This window comes from Peromyscus eremicus, chromosome 8a, assembly GCF_949786415.1.
Source record: "Peromyscus eremicus chromosome 8a, PerEre_H2_v1, whole genome shotgun sequence".
Lineage (NCBI taxonomy): Eukaryota > Metazoa > Chordata > Mammalia > Rodentia > Cricetidae > Peromyscus > Peromyscus eremicus.
Window position 1 is genome coordinate 66,602,071 of NC_081423.1, and position 15,464 is coordinate 66,617,534.

Below are 15,464 nucleotides of genomic sequence, written 5' to 3' on the forward strand. Positions count from 1 at the left end.
CATCTTCTACCATAATTATAAGTCGTAAGTGAGTGATAGAAAATGAAATCTGTTTGAGACTTGAAGTTTCTTACCTGGTTGGAAACAGTTTTCACTATATGATCTTTATGCATTTAGAGAATGTTGAATTTTTAGTACAACACAGGTAACCTTTCTAGTCCCTCTGTTCTCATTATCCTGAAAAATCTTTACACCAAGCTTTAATGCACATTATAGGTTCAAGTTAAAGAGAATCCTGAGATTTCCCTGAGCTGGACTGAAGCCTATTTTAGAGTCACATTCACCTTTACTTATACTTATTTACTTATAATGCTCTCTTATGTTTTTCTCTAGTGTTATGTTTTATAAGATACGAAATTTTTTACTTAAAAAATGTATGGGTTATTGAGGCTTCATAATATAAAAATCTTTACATATTGAAATAAAACTTGAGGGCTTAGGGTATAGCCTGGTAGTATAACTCTTCCTATCATGGTCCAGATCTGGGATAAAATTCCCACCACCTGAAAACAAAGAAAAACAAAACATATACATAGTAGAAGTAGAAAAGAGATGCTTAGAAAAGCCCCATGGACATGTGTGAAGACTGCAGTCTTGGGGCTCGGGCTGTGGCCCAGTGGCAGAGCTCTTGTCTAACCCGCACAGGGCCCTAGGTTCCATTCACAGTGAGAAGAGAAAATCCTACAGTTTATTCTTTTTCTGTTTCAAAGCCTGTTTCTGGTAGAATTTATACTGCACTGGCCGTGGTTGGGGTTTGAGTATTTGCAGGAATACTATCATTGTTTTATTATCATAAATTCTCCACTCTGTCTTTGTAGAATTCCATAAAAAGTTATTTGAAAAGAAATATGTCTTCCTTTAGCATCTCTGTAGATACCAACTGTGATTTTTCAGAATAAGTTTCTTTCTGAATCAAGGTACACAGATTAAAAATCAGTCATGAGAGCATGTAATGAAAATATATTAATTCTGGATTCATTTCTCCTTTTATTTATGTTTTATGTTGTTTTGAGATAAATTTTCCCTGTGTTGCCCAGTTTAGCCTTGAACTCACCGTCCTACCTGAGCATCTTGAGTAGCTGGAGTTAGAGGTGTACACCACACCTGGCTTGGCTTTCCCCTTTGTTCCATTTCAGGAAAGCCTGGTTTAAGGGAAAGCACTGATACAATTGTCAGTCTAAACCCAGGTAGAAGTGGGCCTACTGGTGAATATAATCAGAATCTATATAGTTTAGAAACTAAGAAAAATATTGACCAGTCGTTTTTGAAAGGTCTATGAATGAACAGTGGTCCATGGCTTAGTAGCAGCCTTTGTTTCCAGGAACCATTGAAAGAATTGGAGGATAAATACTTAGAATCCATTGTTTTACTTGACAGTATCTGCCCCTTCTGTATATGACCGGCTTCCCTAATGGACTACCTAGAGATAGCATCTGTGCTCAGTGACCTGTCCTTCTCTAGCATCTCAGCAGCCACATGTCTTCCTTTGGTCCACTAAGGTTAGATAACACACCAGGCAGTATGTAGGCACAGCTGTGACTCTAGTTGATTTACAGCTAACCTGAAGTTTTTCTGCTTTTTCTAGGACTTCTACAGCATACTAGTCTAGGATGTGGGGTGTTACTTTAACTGATATAGTCCTGCTTTCACAATCTTAGAACATGGTACAGTTTATATATAGTAAATGTGTTTTAAAGGGTCTTTTTACATTATTTATTTAGTGTATACATGTGTGATGTGGAGGTCTCTGACCTTCAAAGTAACAAATCTGCAGGAGGCAAAAAGGCAGTTTGGTTCAACATGACTCAGTAGCCAGTGTTGGTTCAAACTTTGGGAGTCTGACCCTGAGTCATTTACTTTAAACATATTTAAGCACAGCACAATTTGGTGAAAACTTTGCTGGTGATAATTAACTCAATCCCATGTGCAAAATAAAGCATACATAAATCTTGAGGAACAAAGTAAGCTAAATAAAGATCAGATGGGAATGTGACACTTTCCATAAAGATAGGTTCTATAGATTGACCAAGAAAAACAAGCTCATGGAGGAGGATCCAGTATGGCCACACAACTAGCACACCAGGCTATTAACCATGTCTGCTCCCAGCCTTCTGGGGAGATAATGGGTTATGCATCCTTTCCTTTGAAAGAACAATCCTGTGTGTTTAACATTCTGGCTTCCCCCAGTGCTCATCTGTGAGCTCTATGCCTCCTACAGTGTGAGTGTGCACAAGGGGAGGGGGGAGCGGTCATAAAACAGTTTGCACAAGTTGATTATCTCCTTTTACTATGTGGGTCCTGGAGATTTAACTCAGGTTAAGTCCTGTGTGGTGGCAGGTGCCCTTACTCACTGAGCCATCTGCTAGCCTCTCTTTCAAAGTGTAACAGCAGTAGGAGGTATAGCCTAAGGGAAGAACACTTGCCCAGCATCTGTAAAGCCCCTGGATTCAATTTCTTGAAGCTCAAAAAAAGGGGAAAGTTTAATTGTAAGTTCTCACACTCTATCCCTGAGTATTACTGTTATGATATTAAAGATGTGACAGAGTTTCTCCCAGTCCTGGCAAGGTAAAAATAGCTGTCATTGAAAGAGAAAAGAGGGGCTGGAGAGATGGCTCAGTGGTTAAGAGCACTGACTGCTCTTCCAGAGGACCTGGGTTCAATTCCCAGTATCCACATGGCAGCTCACAACTGTCTGTAACTCCAGGATCTAACACCCTCACACAGACATACATACAGGCAAACGCCAATAAAATAAAAATAAAAAAATTAAAAAAAAAAAAAGAAAGAAAGAGAAAAGAGTGATGCCTGTGGGTGTGTTTGTTTATTTGTTGTATAGAATATGCAGAACTGCTTAAGGTAAGAGTTTAGCATTTGGAGGCTTGGAGAAATGGCTCAGTCAGTGATTAAGAGTACTTGCTGCTCTTGCAGAGGACACAGATTCAGTCCCCAGCACCCACATGGAGGCTCACAACAGTCTATAGAACCCCCAGTTCCAGGGGACCTGATGCCCTCTTCTGGCTTCCTTGAACACCAGGCACCAGAATGGTACACATACATACATACATTCAGGCAAAACACTCACACACATACAATAAAAATAAATAATATCTTTAAGTTTAGCATGTGGAGAACTGACCTGTCTCTAGACTGAAAAGCCTGTGAAATTATTGATGTCTGTTTTTGGCACCTGCTACTATATAAGGGAATTCTGCTGCAGGCTAACTAGAGGAAGGAAAAAGTGAAGATTTGTAATAATGCTGTTTGGATAGCCACTGGGCTAGTCAGTGTAGTACTAGGTTAGTCATATTTAGGCAGAAAGAAGTCGAAAATACACTATAAGTTCCTGGTTTATTTTCCTGCTGTAAAATGTTTTTGGTTTTTTTTTTAAGTGAGGACTGTGGGGCTGGGTATATAGCTCAGTGGTGGAACATAAGGCCCTGGCCTTAATCCTCAACACCATGAGGGTGTGGGGATGCTACCTGGAACAAGAGCAGAGCCATATATCTTGCTGGACATTATTTTCACTTGACCCCGAAGTTCCTTGCAACTCATAGGAATGAGCCTGCTGGGGTGAAAGTGACTTGGCTGTTGTTAAACAAAACCCTCTTCCTTTAAGCTCACATTCCCAGACAGAAAGAACGTGCATGTATAATTGTCTGAGCTGAGAAGCTGAGGTCCTGACAGCAGGCTTCAGGGCCTTATGTGTCCTAACCATGTCCTCTTACCTTGTTGACTCCATCTGTTTCTCCGCCCCTTTCTCTGCTGAAGGGCTGGCAGTAGGTCCACGGCTGCCTTGAAGCCTGTAAATTGACCGTTTTCCTATCTGGAGTGTGCCCTCCCAATTCTGTCTGCATGACTTATTTACTCCATGCAGGGCCTCTGCAGCATACTTTCTTGTCAGACTGTCTTTGGACCACCAGCCTGCAGATAATGACTGGGAGACTTATTCATTATGAAAGCTGGGCCTTAGCTTAGGTCTTTTCCTGAATAGCTCTTATAACTTAATTACTTAATCTATGCTTTGCCACATGTCTCTTCTTAGTGCGGCATATCTGACCTGCTCCAAGTCTGCTGGCGAAATCACGAGCCTCTCTTCTTCCCAGCTTTCTCTCTCTCCCAGGAAATCCCACCTATTCTCTCCTGCCTAGCTATTGGCCATTCGGCTCTTTATTAAACCAGTCACAGTGACACATCTTCACACAGTGTACACAAATATTCTGCAACACCTCTGCTAAAACAGTATCTTTTAAGTAAGGTCTCACTCCACCCCTCCCCCAGCCCCTCTTAACCCTTTTTTCTTCCTATGCTACTTACCACATTTTAAATACATTTTTTCACTTTTCCTACCTTCTCCACTCTGACTAGAGCAAACTGTTGAAAAGCAGCAGTTACTGCCCACCCACCCCCCATTCCCAATACCTCAGTGCGTAGAACACTGCCAAACAACACAGTAAGTGGACAGTAAATGTTTGTTATTGGATAAGCCTTTTTTCCATTTAGAAACCTCAGATTCCTCTAGTTCTTAAACAATACCCAGCAAGACCAGCTCTTCCTCTAAGCAGGGTATCCCTCACTATAACATCTGCCTGCTGTTGCTTAGGGTCTGAGCTTTTTCTTAGGTGGGGCCAGTCCCCAGCCTAAATTTAATTTCAGATCAACAATTCACAGATTCGTTTCTGTGGGAAGGAGCTGCTGCTTCAAGGCATATGCAGTGTATCCTGAGACTGGAGATGAGGAGACAAATAGGTCATTTTCTTCTAACATGTGGAAAATTTCTTTGTCACTAACCTATGCCTGTACTTCTTAAGAATAAAACAAACTGCCAACCCTAAATTACCCACCTGTGTCCTAAGAGTCCAAGACTCCTTTTATTGGTATTTCTAGGGTAAATTTGGAAGCTCAAGCTCAAGGTCAATGAAAAAGTTCAAGGATGCTCTCAAAATGCCTTGGGGAAAGCAAAATCATTTAGACCGCTGACGGGAAATATAGCTGAGCAAGATGTTTGCACTGAGACTAGAAGGCAGCTTGCTTGCCTTTTTATAACCCCGATAAATGAAAAGATGTATGTGAGAGAAACACATAGACGGAGAGGTGGGGGAACTTGAATAGAAAAGGTAAACTGGGCCTGGTCTCCAGAGTGAGATCCAGGACAGGCACCAAAACTACACAGAGAAACCCTGTCTCGAAAAACAAAACAAAAAAAAAAGTAAACTGGGCATGGTCACTCATGTCTATAATTCCAGCACTCAGAGGCTGTAGCAAGAGGACCATTAAGAGGCTACCCTGGACTACTTATTTAGACCCCAGCTCTGAAATCAAATAAAATTAAAAGGACTTGGTGGTTCATTTTATCTGGTCATTCATTTATTTACTTTAAGGATTTGATTTGCTTTTAAAGATTTCCGAGTCAAGCATAGTGGCACACACATTCAGGAGGCAGAGGAGATGGATCACCATGAGTTTGTAGCCAATCTGATGTACATAGTGAGTTCCAGGTCAGTTAGGGCTGCAAAAGAAAACAGTTTCTAAAGATAACAATCAAATAGTCTAGCATTTGTTTTTAAAAGAAAAAAATTCTGTTCCAGGTTTTCTTTGCATGCAATCCAAAAGTTTACATTGGTAGAAATAGATGTGATTATAAATTAAGAGACAAGAGGTACAGAAATGGGAATTTCTAAGCTGAACTTGACTTTGGAAATGAGTTGTCACCTGGCTGTTATCATACTAAGGATTGTATCGGGACCTTGCGGGTATGAGTTTAGCCTGTTCTCTGAAGTTCAGAGAGCTTCCGTAATGACTATAGGTAGGCCGCTTGGATCTGGTTTAAATTGCAGTAAGAGTTGCAGAACTTGGGTGGAAAGATGGCTCAGTGATTAGTACTGCTTGCTCTGCTCCTTCAGGGAGCCAGTTCGGTTCCTAACACCCACACCAGGAGCCTCATAACCACCTGTAACTCCAGCTCCAGGGGATCTAGCACCCTTTTCCAGGCCCTCCAGGCACCTGTATGCATGTGCACATATACACATTAGTAACAATTAAAGACAAATCTTTATGCTTTGCAAAACTTAAGTAGTTCTGATGCTGCAGTGCTTTGGGCTTCTCCTATAGACAGCCTTGAATTCATTCTTGTATACCTCTGCCCAAGTCAGATTTCTATCAGTTGAATCTCTCATTGAAACCAGAGTCTATCTATCTACTTTACAACCTTAGTCTACTCTTTGGTGTTTTGGAATTTAATCTATATACATTCTAGTCCATGGTCTAAATGACTTGAGAGGTTTTTTGAGAATAGATTAAGTAGCTATTATGACAGAATGAAGATTACATGAGTCATGGTTCTGTTTTACCTCCTCTTAAAACAAGGCCTACAAAAGAGATTGGCTCATAATTTGTCCTACTTGAGGATTTGGAGTTTTAGGAGTCGTGGGGTGGGGGTGTTGAAAGCTTTGGTTTCTGTCAAAGCTACAGGTGCTGAAGTGCATGTTGTTGCCCATGGGGCTTTCACCTAGGAACCTGGAACCGCTGTGTCTATGAGGAAAGGAAGCTGACATACTTTCCCTGCATAGGGTTCCCATTCACCATCCTCTTGGCAGGGAATAATACCCAGCGTCTCCCAAAAATCAACAATATAGCCTTTAACTAGGATACTCAGCAAATTGGTACGTCTGAGCGCCACTCAACTCACATGAATCCTGACCTATTGGATGGTCAAAGAAAGAATATGGAAAGAGGGTTGTTTACAGCTCATCATTGAATTAAAGATTAATTAGCATGTGACAGAAAATAAATACATTGACCTTTTCTATGAGAATTTCATGAGCATTTCTGCTATATTTTGATAGCATCCAGATATTGTCAGACATTGCAGATAGCTCTGCTTTTTCAGGGTTCCCTGAGGAGCCCCCCATAATTCATTGAGCAACAGGCCTTGAAATGGAAGGCAACATTGCAACTTAAGGTAGAAGACATTTTTGGCATTGACTAGGAATAAAGAAAGTTGCAGGTCAATTGAATACGTGCAGCTAGCAGAAAAGGCCATTTCTGCTTGAGTCTCAGATGACATATATCACACTCAGAATCTGTGCCTAAACACCTGTCTCTCGGAGCCATTCCCCTGGGATCTGTTGACTAGGTTGTGTGGTACTTTAAAAACACATCTGAATCATCATTCCTCAGAGAACTGGAGATGGTTGGCGTCACTACTTGGTCCTAACTTGGACCATTCTGCAAATAATCTTTCCAAAAGCTAAATGGAGAAAAAGGAATAAAAAGAAAAAATACTCTTCAGAGACTTGGAAAGGTCACATGTGACGTCATGAAGAGTAAATGAGATAATCTCAAAGGTGAGCCCTGTCCAGCTCGACTGGCTTCTGTTGTGGTGGTGCCTCCTTTGGTCACCTGTGGTGAGAGGTGTCGCGTAAGAGGCCTCATTTGCCAGAGTTCAGACTGAGTTCATTTCAGACCTTTTTATAGTACTTTTAAATACACGAGCACACAGTTAGAATATTAATTTAGGCTGCTCGTCTCCAGCTGTGCCATCATAAAGAGGCTGCAGCTACTGCAGCCAGCCTCCTGTACTATGGAAAGAACGTAATTGCTGGGTACAGGCTGAAGCTGACAGGCTACTCTTTCCCCAGCAGCCCCTGAAAGTACCTTTAAAAAACATTATTATGGTTATTAAGCATTTTTAGCTTACTTTTGTGTTTCAGAGTGCCTTATAATAATCATTTCTATTTGTTTTTCCTGTTGATATCCCCGAGAAGGAAGCAGGTTCATACTGTTATGACCACATGTTGCATATGGCATATATACCAGAGGAAGGCAAGCCTCTCCATGTACCATCTGTGGCCTGCTTTGGGCAGTCTTGAAACCATAGCTGAAGTGGGCATTCTGTTTCTTTGCTCACTGAACTCATTTTTTTTTAAACCATTTTTTATTGGGAATGTGAATATTGTGAGTTTTATGCTCTTTTTAACTGCAGTTTACAGTAAGAAATATATTTTATATCATGTGCATTTATACAGGTGAAATGGATATTAAAAACTACTATTTATGAGCTGCACAGTGATATTCTGTTTTGCTTCTTGTGGTTTTTTTTTTTTTTGTTTGTTTGTTTGTTTGTTTGTTTTTTTTTTTTTTTTAAGGCATGGCCTTGCTCTGTAGCCCAAGCTGACCTCCTGCCTCTGATCCTCCTGCTCTTACCTCTTGGGGAGTGGGATTACAGGCATGCTCCATATGTCTGGATACTTTATATATTTTTAATATGAAATATAAATAAACATTTTCATATTTTTATACATACATACATTATACATATATTTCTGTATTGTTTTTCGAGACAGGGTTTCCCTTTGTAACAGTCCTGGAACTCTTTGTCTAGGCTGGCCTTGAACTTACAGAGATCCACCTGTCTCCACCTCCCACGTGCTTAAATTAAAGGCATATGCTACCACGCCGGATTCTTACATAGCACCTGTCCCACATTCATGTGGGTACTGAGAATCCTGGAGTAAACAAAAGACAAAAATTCCTTCCTATAATTCATGTTTTGCTGCAAGGGGTACAATCAAGCCAACAAATGAATGTTAAAAAGAAAAATGAAAAGCATGTGGGACAGGAAAGAGAACAATGAAAATATAAGCTAAAACAAGGATCTAGATGTGGCTCCTGGGATTGGAGGGGGATGATATGTTACTATGATAATACATGATCCAGAAAGACCCACCTGCCTGAGAAGATCAACTGTGATTCAGCAGAGCCCTGAGGAATTAGTAAGCCATGCAGATGTCTTACTGGAAGATCAGTCTGCTCTTCCAGAAGTGTATTCCACAGGAGAAACAGCAAGTGCAAAAGCACAAAGTTGGAAGATGTGGGCTGTGTGCAAAGAACAGACCCTGTGTCTGGAACTGCAAGGGGGAGCCATCAGAGGGTGAATGGGGACCAGACTCTAGGCAGTTGTATTCTGAATGAGATGGAAAGCTATTGAAAGTTTGAGCAGAGAAGTACTTGCCAACCAACCTACGTTTTAAAGCCCTTCTGACTACTGCATTGAGAATAAACTGGGGAGGCTGAATGAGTGGAGACAAGTGCAGAAATAGGAAGATGCTAAAAGGTTCTCTGCATTCCATTTATTGAGTTTGAAATGAAGGCTGGGGCTGGAGAGAGCTCAGTGGTGAAGAGTGCAGTCTGCTCTTCCAGAAGACCCACGTTTGATTCCCAGCATCCATGTCAGGTGGCTCACAAGCTCCTGTGACTCTAGTTCTAGGGAATCGATGCCTCTGGCCACCGTGAGCACCCATGCAAATGTGCACAAAATCACACACAGACACACATACATACATAATAGTTTAAATTATCCTTAAAAGCAATGGTAGCAGGAAGGCAGACTCAATAGTGATCCTAGCACTTGAGAGGCAGAGGTGAGAAGACATAGCAAGCTCCAGGCTAGCGTGGGCTACATAATTAGACCCACTATCTTATAAAAACGTTTTTGTTTTAAGTGGTAATGGTTTATGCCTGTCTCTCCATGGGTCAGAGGTAGGGATCAGGAGTTCAGACCCAGCCTGAGCCACACAACAAAATCCTGTCTTTAAAACAATGAAGGCCCGGGTGTAGCTCAGTCTTAAAGTACTTGCCTAGCATGTGGAAGGCCCTATTTAATGTCTAGCATCCTAAAGAAAAATAAGAGGCAAGGCTTAGCAGTTAAGAGTACTTGTTCTCTTGAAGGGTTCAGTTCCCAACACTCATGTTGTGATCCACAGCCATTTGAAACTCCAGTTCCAGGCACTCTGACTCACTCCTCTGACTTCTGCAGACACCAGACATTCACATGATGCACAGACATGTGTAGCTGGAAGTTTTTCTGTGTCCCGCCTGGTCCTGCAGCTGCTCAGATCCAAATAAACGTACAGAGGCTTATATTAATTACGAACTGTATGGCCATGGCCTATGGCTCAAGCTTCTTGCTAGCTAGCTCTTATAACTAAACTCGGCCCATTTCTATTAATCAATATGTCGCCATGTGTTCCATGACTTTACCTGTGTGCCATTACATGCTGTTCCCTGGATGGTGGGATGGCGTCTCCCCTGCCTCTCCTTTCTCCTTTCACTGTCTTCTTTGGATTTTCGCGCCTGGCTTCATCCTGCCCTGCCATAGACCAATGCATCTTTATTTATCAACCAGTCAAAGCAACACATATTCACAGCATACAGAAAGACATCCCACAGCAGACATGTATGCAAGTGAAACATCCATATACATGGGATTATCTCAAAGAGGGGAACGGGTTCTGTTTACTCAAAGAATGGTTGGCATTTCCATGGAGCATCCAGCTTGCTTTTTTTGTTTGTTTGGTTGGTTTCTAGTTTTTTTCAGACAGGGACTCACTATATCCTGGGCTGGCCTGGAACTCATTCGATAGACCAGGCTGATCTCAGATCCACAGAGGTCTTTCTGCCTCTGCCTCCCAGATGCTGGGATTAAAGGCATGCACCACCACTGCCTGGCATATCTAGCATTCTTTGGGGTGCAGTCTACTACCTTAAAGTGCTAGATAATGCATAGGCTCTAATCTCAAACTGAAACTACCACCATCATCTCCCCTCTAACCCTGAGCTTCATCGAGAGTCTGTGTTCCTGAGATCTTAAGGGAGGGAAACAAGTGGAACAAACCAGCGCATCAGTCCACTTGTGTAACGTCCTTCCCTCAATTTCAGCCAACAGATACTGGTTGAACCAGGCAGTGGACTGGTAAACGAGAGATGCCCCTGCACTCTCAGCACGCTGTGTCGGCAGTGGCCCTATGTCAATGAGCATATATTCTGCACTGTAATAGTGGGTACACTGGGCACTGTGAGGGGGCTTAGAGCTTTCTAAAAATGTAAGGCTGAACCGAGTCTTACAGTTGGATAAGTTAGACAAAGCTTAAGAACAAGAACGTATCAGATGGAAGGAACAGCATGTAAAAATGTGGAGCTATAGTTTCCCGGGAACAAGAAGTGATTTGGATTTTCTGAAGTGAAGGAGGTAGCTTGGAAAGGTAGACAAGAGGCAGGTCCATGGGAACATTGCTTCCTGAAATGAATGCAGTTCTCCCCAATGGTAAAAGTGGGAAAACTGCAAAATACAGAGTTTTGAAAGCTAATATGAAAGAGATTAAAACATTTCCCCAGCAAGTAACCTGGGCAGTTACTCCTAAAAGATGGTCTCTTACCAAGCCACAGTAGGATCTTGGTTAGCCTAAGCAGTTTGCCAGTAAGCTTTTTAAAACTCTCTGATCCCTGTGTAGCATGGTAGTAATACTAAAAAAAATCTCTGAGAATCCAATGTGGTTATTCTTAATTATAAAAAACCTCCATAAAAATTGAAACAGGAGGTGGAGATAGTGAAAGCATTGTTTTTTTTTTGTTTTGTTTTGTTTTTTATTGTCATGCATTCCCCATTGTGCTGAAGAGTTAGATAACATTCTGTGTTCTTAACAAGTGTGAACAACTCTTTATGACAGCCCCGTGAGTGATGTGCACAGGAAATTAATCTAGATACTGTTTGCCCTGGAGTCACACAGCAAGCAGGTGTCAGAATTGAAAATCAGTTGTTCCGACCCCCAAGACTGCCAGCACTGTCTGCTGTCTTCGCTTAGAGTATCTGCTTCACAGAATTATTCTAGAGCAGACATTTTGAGAACCCTGTAATTGTGTCACAGAGTGGTGGAGGGTTCCTGGCTTTGAACTGTTTATGAGGTCTAGACAGTAATCAGTTGGTTTAGCCTGCTGACCTCAAGGGACTTCTCATGGCCTTCCATTGCTGTTGAGCTGTGACTGGAATAGCAATCTCAAGACAAATGTTCATGGACTCACTCAGCCATCTTAGAAAGCACTGCTGTAAATTAATTCTTTCTAGATGCTGTTTCCAGAGGTAGAGGTTGTAATTCTTTCACATAGAGTAGATCCCTAGTGCCTATTGTGAAAAACCTGTCAAAATGGTTCTGTTAAAAGCCTTTGCTTAAGAACCACTATCCCCTGGGGAGATAAGCATTATATTTTCTCTATTTTTAGTTTTATCACAAGTGCTTGGAGTATAGTGAACACCCATAAATCTTTAAACTGGCACATTGTGAGATCTGAATGCTTTATATTCAAGGATGATAGTAATGATAGTTATTAGTATTCATGAAACCCTCATGTGACCATTTCCCCAGTTTTCACTCCAAAATGCCCTTTACAGAGCCAGGCACTGTCTCAAGATCTTCTTGAGGCCCTAATTTGAAGAAAGAGTTTCCTTTTCTCTAATTCTTCTGCTGAGAATCAGGTGAATTTGAGCATAGCTCTCTTCCAGAAGCCCACAGCCGGCTTAAGCCTCTGAAAGTGGTGCTTCAGTGCACTAGAGAGTACTTTATGGTCTCTTTCCTGACACTAGTTACCCTGCTCTAACCTACCAGGCTCGGTCTCTGTGAGAATCAGGCTGTGTGGTATAGGTCAGGAACTTCTGTGTGTGGAAATTAGAAGGTTAGAAGCACAGCTTACCAAGAAAGGAATTGAAGGAATTCTGAGAGATCAGAGAAAACTGTCAAGGAGGCATACCACATAATGATGGAGGAGGAAGCAGAGGGCTAGTTAAGTTCAGAAGATGAGTTGGTAAGAAAGGCAAGGACTGCGCATTTCAGAAAGGAAACTAGCCACAGTTTTGATGAAGAGGTGGGTGTGTAGTTTAGGTAGAAAAGAAGGGAGGGTGAATGGGTCAGTGCCTTAATCAACCCACATCAGAGAAGCTTCTTCTTGCAGCGGATGGGAGTTAACACAGACCCACAACTAGACAATGTGCAGAGAGTGAGAGACTTCAGAGCACCCAGTCCTAAACGGGATATCCTTCCCCTCCTCCTCTCAAGGATGAGGGATCCATGGGGAAGAGGAAGCAGAAAAATTGTGAGATCCAAAAGTGAAGGATGAGTCCAGGCAAACAGTGTTCTCCAGACAGCAGGACTGATGAACGTACGAACTCACAGTGACTGTGGCAGCATGCACAACACCTGCACAGTTCAAGCCAGATGGGGTCCCAGCACTCAGGGGAAAGTGGACACGGAGTTCCATTCCTAACCAAGAGGTTATCTACAAAGGGAAAATCAGTTTTCTTCAGTGGAGTGTTGTTAGATAGATTAGCCAGTCTAGAGCAGGCCCATACCCAGGAGTACTCAGCGGACATGTAACTCTGGTATTTTTGTTTCATTTTGCTTTGTTTTGTTGTTTTTGACTAATTGGTCCTTTGCCTGTTTTGTTTTGATTTTTGTTTTTGTGTTTCTTGGATTTTTATTGTTTTTTTTTTTTTTTGTTTCTTCCTTGGTTTTTTTTTTTTCTTGTTTTTTTTTTTCTTTCTTTCTTTCTTTTTTTTGAGAGAGAGAGAGAAAGAACAAAGTTGGGTGGGTAGGGAGGTTAGGAGGAGTTGGGGAAAGGGGAAAATAAAATACATTATATGAAAAAAATTTTCATTAAAATATGGAAAAGAGGAGAGGAAGAATAATGGTGCTAGATAAGCACTTTTTAGCTTTACTTTCTTATTTGTGTATTTGATTTGGTGTTTTGAGACAGGGTCTCTGTAGCGCAGGCTGGCTTGAATGTTTAGCAGTCCTCCTGCATCAGCCTCCTGGGTGTAGGGAGTTTAGGTGTGAGCTACCACAACCAATTTCTTCAACTCTTTAAGAGCAAAATGAGAAAGAAATAGGCTTTGTTAGCGATCATAGCTCTTGCTCAGAGGAACATGGGGAGGAAGTCTCTGGCGGGAGCAAGCTGTGGGAGGCAGTGTCTTAGAGCAGCCCCTCTCTCTTCCCACCTCACATGCTCCAGAACCAGCTGCAGCCAGGAGTCAGCCTGTCCCCTCGAGTACACTAGTGGTAGGCCCCAAATAAAGTGCCTGCAGCGGCTTACTTAGAGCAGCATGCGCACACCAGAGTAAACCGTAGTCCAGAAGTTGTAAGAAGACACTCACTGCCCTGCTTGAAGGCTTTTCCTCATAACCATCAAGTTTACCAGCGCTTGAGCCCAATATGCTTTTTGATGGTAGGACCTGAGAAATAGGTTTTATCAAACCCATCTCTGGGAAAAGTTCTGAGGCACTGTGGCCTCTAGCTTTTGTGAAGGAAAAAAACATAATCAAGACTGAACTGGAAATCAGACAGGTTTGACAGTCTTTATGACCTGACCCTGGTTGTCCCTTTTCCTTTTAGTTTCCTTATCTATAAAACAAGAAAGGGAATGGTACCTACCTTGTTTAGAATAGTTATAAAGAAGAATAGAAATATCACCGGAAAGAGGGCTGGAGGATGGTTTAGTAGGAAGACTGAATTCCATCCTCAGAACCTCTATAGAAACTCAAGGTGTTGTGGTAAGTGCATGGCAAAGGCAGAGACAGGAGGATCCCTAGGCCAGCCTGGACTAATTGGTGAGCTCTAGGCCAGTGGAAGATCCTGTGTCAAAGCAGGTAGATAGTGGTTTTAGTATGACACCCAGAGATTGCCCTCTGACCTCTGCACATTCATCTGCACATGTGTCCATGTGCGCACACACACTCAGGGAATTTTAGAGTGGTTTTTTAAAGTTGAAAAGACACAATTGCAGAGATTATTCTTTGTCTAGAGCAGTGGTTCTCAACCCTTCTAATGCTGAACCCTTTAATACAGTTCCTCATGTTATGGTGACCCCCAGCCATGAAATGATTTCATTGCTACTTCAAAACTGTAATTTTGCTAGTTATGAGTCATAATTAAGTATCTGATGTGTAGGATGTCTGAAAGACAGTCCCTGTGAAAGGGTCATTTGATCCCCAAAGGGGTTGTGACCCAAAGGTTGAGAACCACTGGTCTAGAGGGTATACTATAGACAGTCCTGAAGAAAGATTGCCTACAGGTGATCACAGTTATGTGTCAGTGAGTGAGGATGGATGTGCTTTGCAGAGATGGACTGGTGTGTGTTGATCCGGAGGCCTGCACTGACTGAAATAGGAAGTAGATTTCTAGACACACACCTGTTCTCTTCCTCCTACCCGGCTCCTTATTGATATCCACATCTTTCCATTTCGCTTTCCTGCCAGGTGGCTGTTAAAAACAATATTGATGTCTTCTACTTCAGTTGCCTCATCCCACTCAATGTGCTTTTTGTAGAAGATGGCAAAATGGGTAAGTGTGTCCTCCTGTCCTGCTAAATATACCTTTGGCCATCGTCTGAATGGCAAGCATAACATAGCCCTAGAAGTACAGACCATTTTGAAATTTTAAAATGGGATTAGGATATTCTAAAGCCCTAATAAATAATTGATCATTGGTCATTTGTCAGTCACTGTTCTTACTCTGCCATCCCAAATCCCAGAGCCACTTACATGACTGATCCAGCTACTCCACACTCAGGTGAGAGGGTTGGGGACAGCTGTGAACTCAGTCTTTGCCGATTATTATCTGTGTGATTGTGATAAGATGCTC

At 42.0% G+C, this 15,464-nt stretch overlaps 1 protein-coding gene across 5 annotated transcripts in view; it reads left to right on the plus strand.

Moving 5' to 3' along the window:
• Ap2b1 (adaptor related protein complex 2 subunit beta 1) overlaps nt 1-15,464 on the plus strand; it is a 124,543-nt gene that overhangs the window by 89,188 nt on the left and 19,891 nt on the right. For all 5 annotated transcript variants that reach the window (XM_059271350.1, XM_059271349.1, XM_059271353.1 and 2 more), the window contains one exon: nt 15,080-15,164. In XM_059271350.1, coding sequence (XP_059127333.1) covers nt 15,080-15,164 — 85 coding nt within the window. The remainder of the gene's footprint in view (nt 1-15,079; nt 15,165-15,464) is intronic.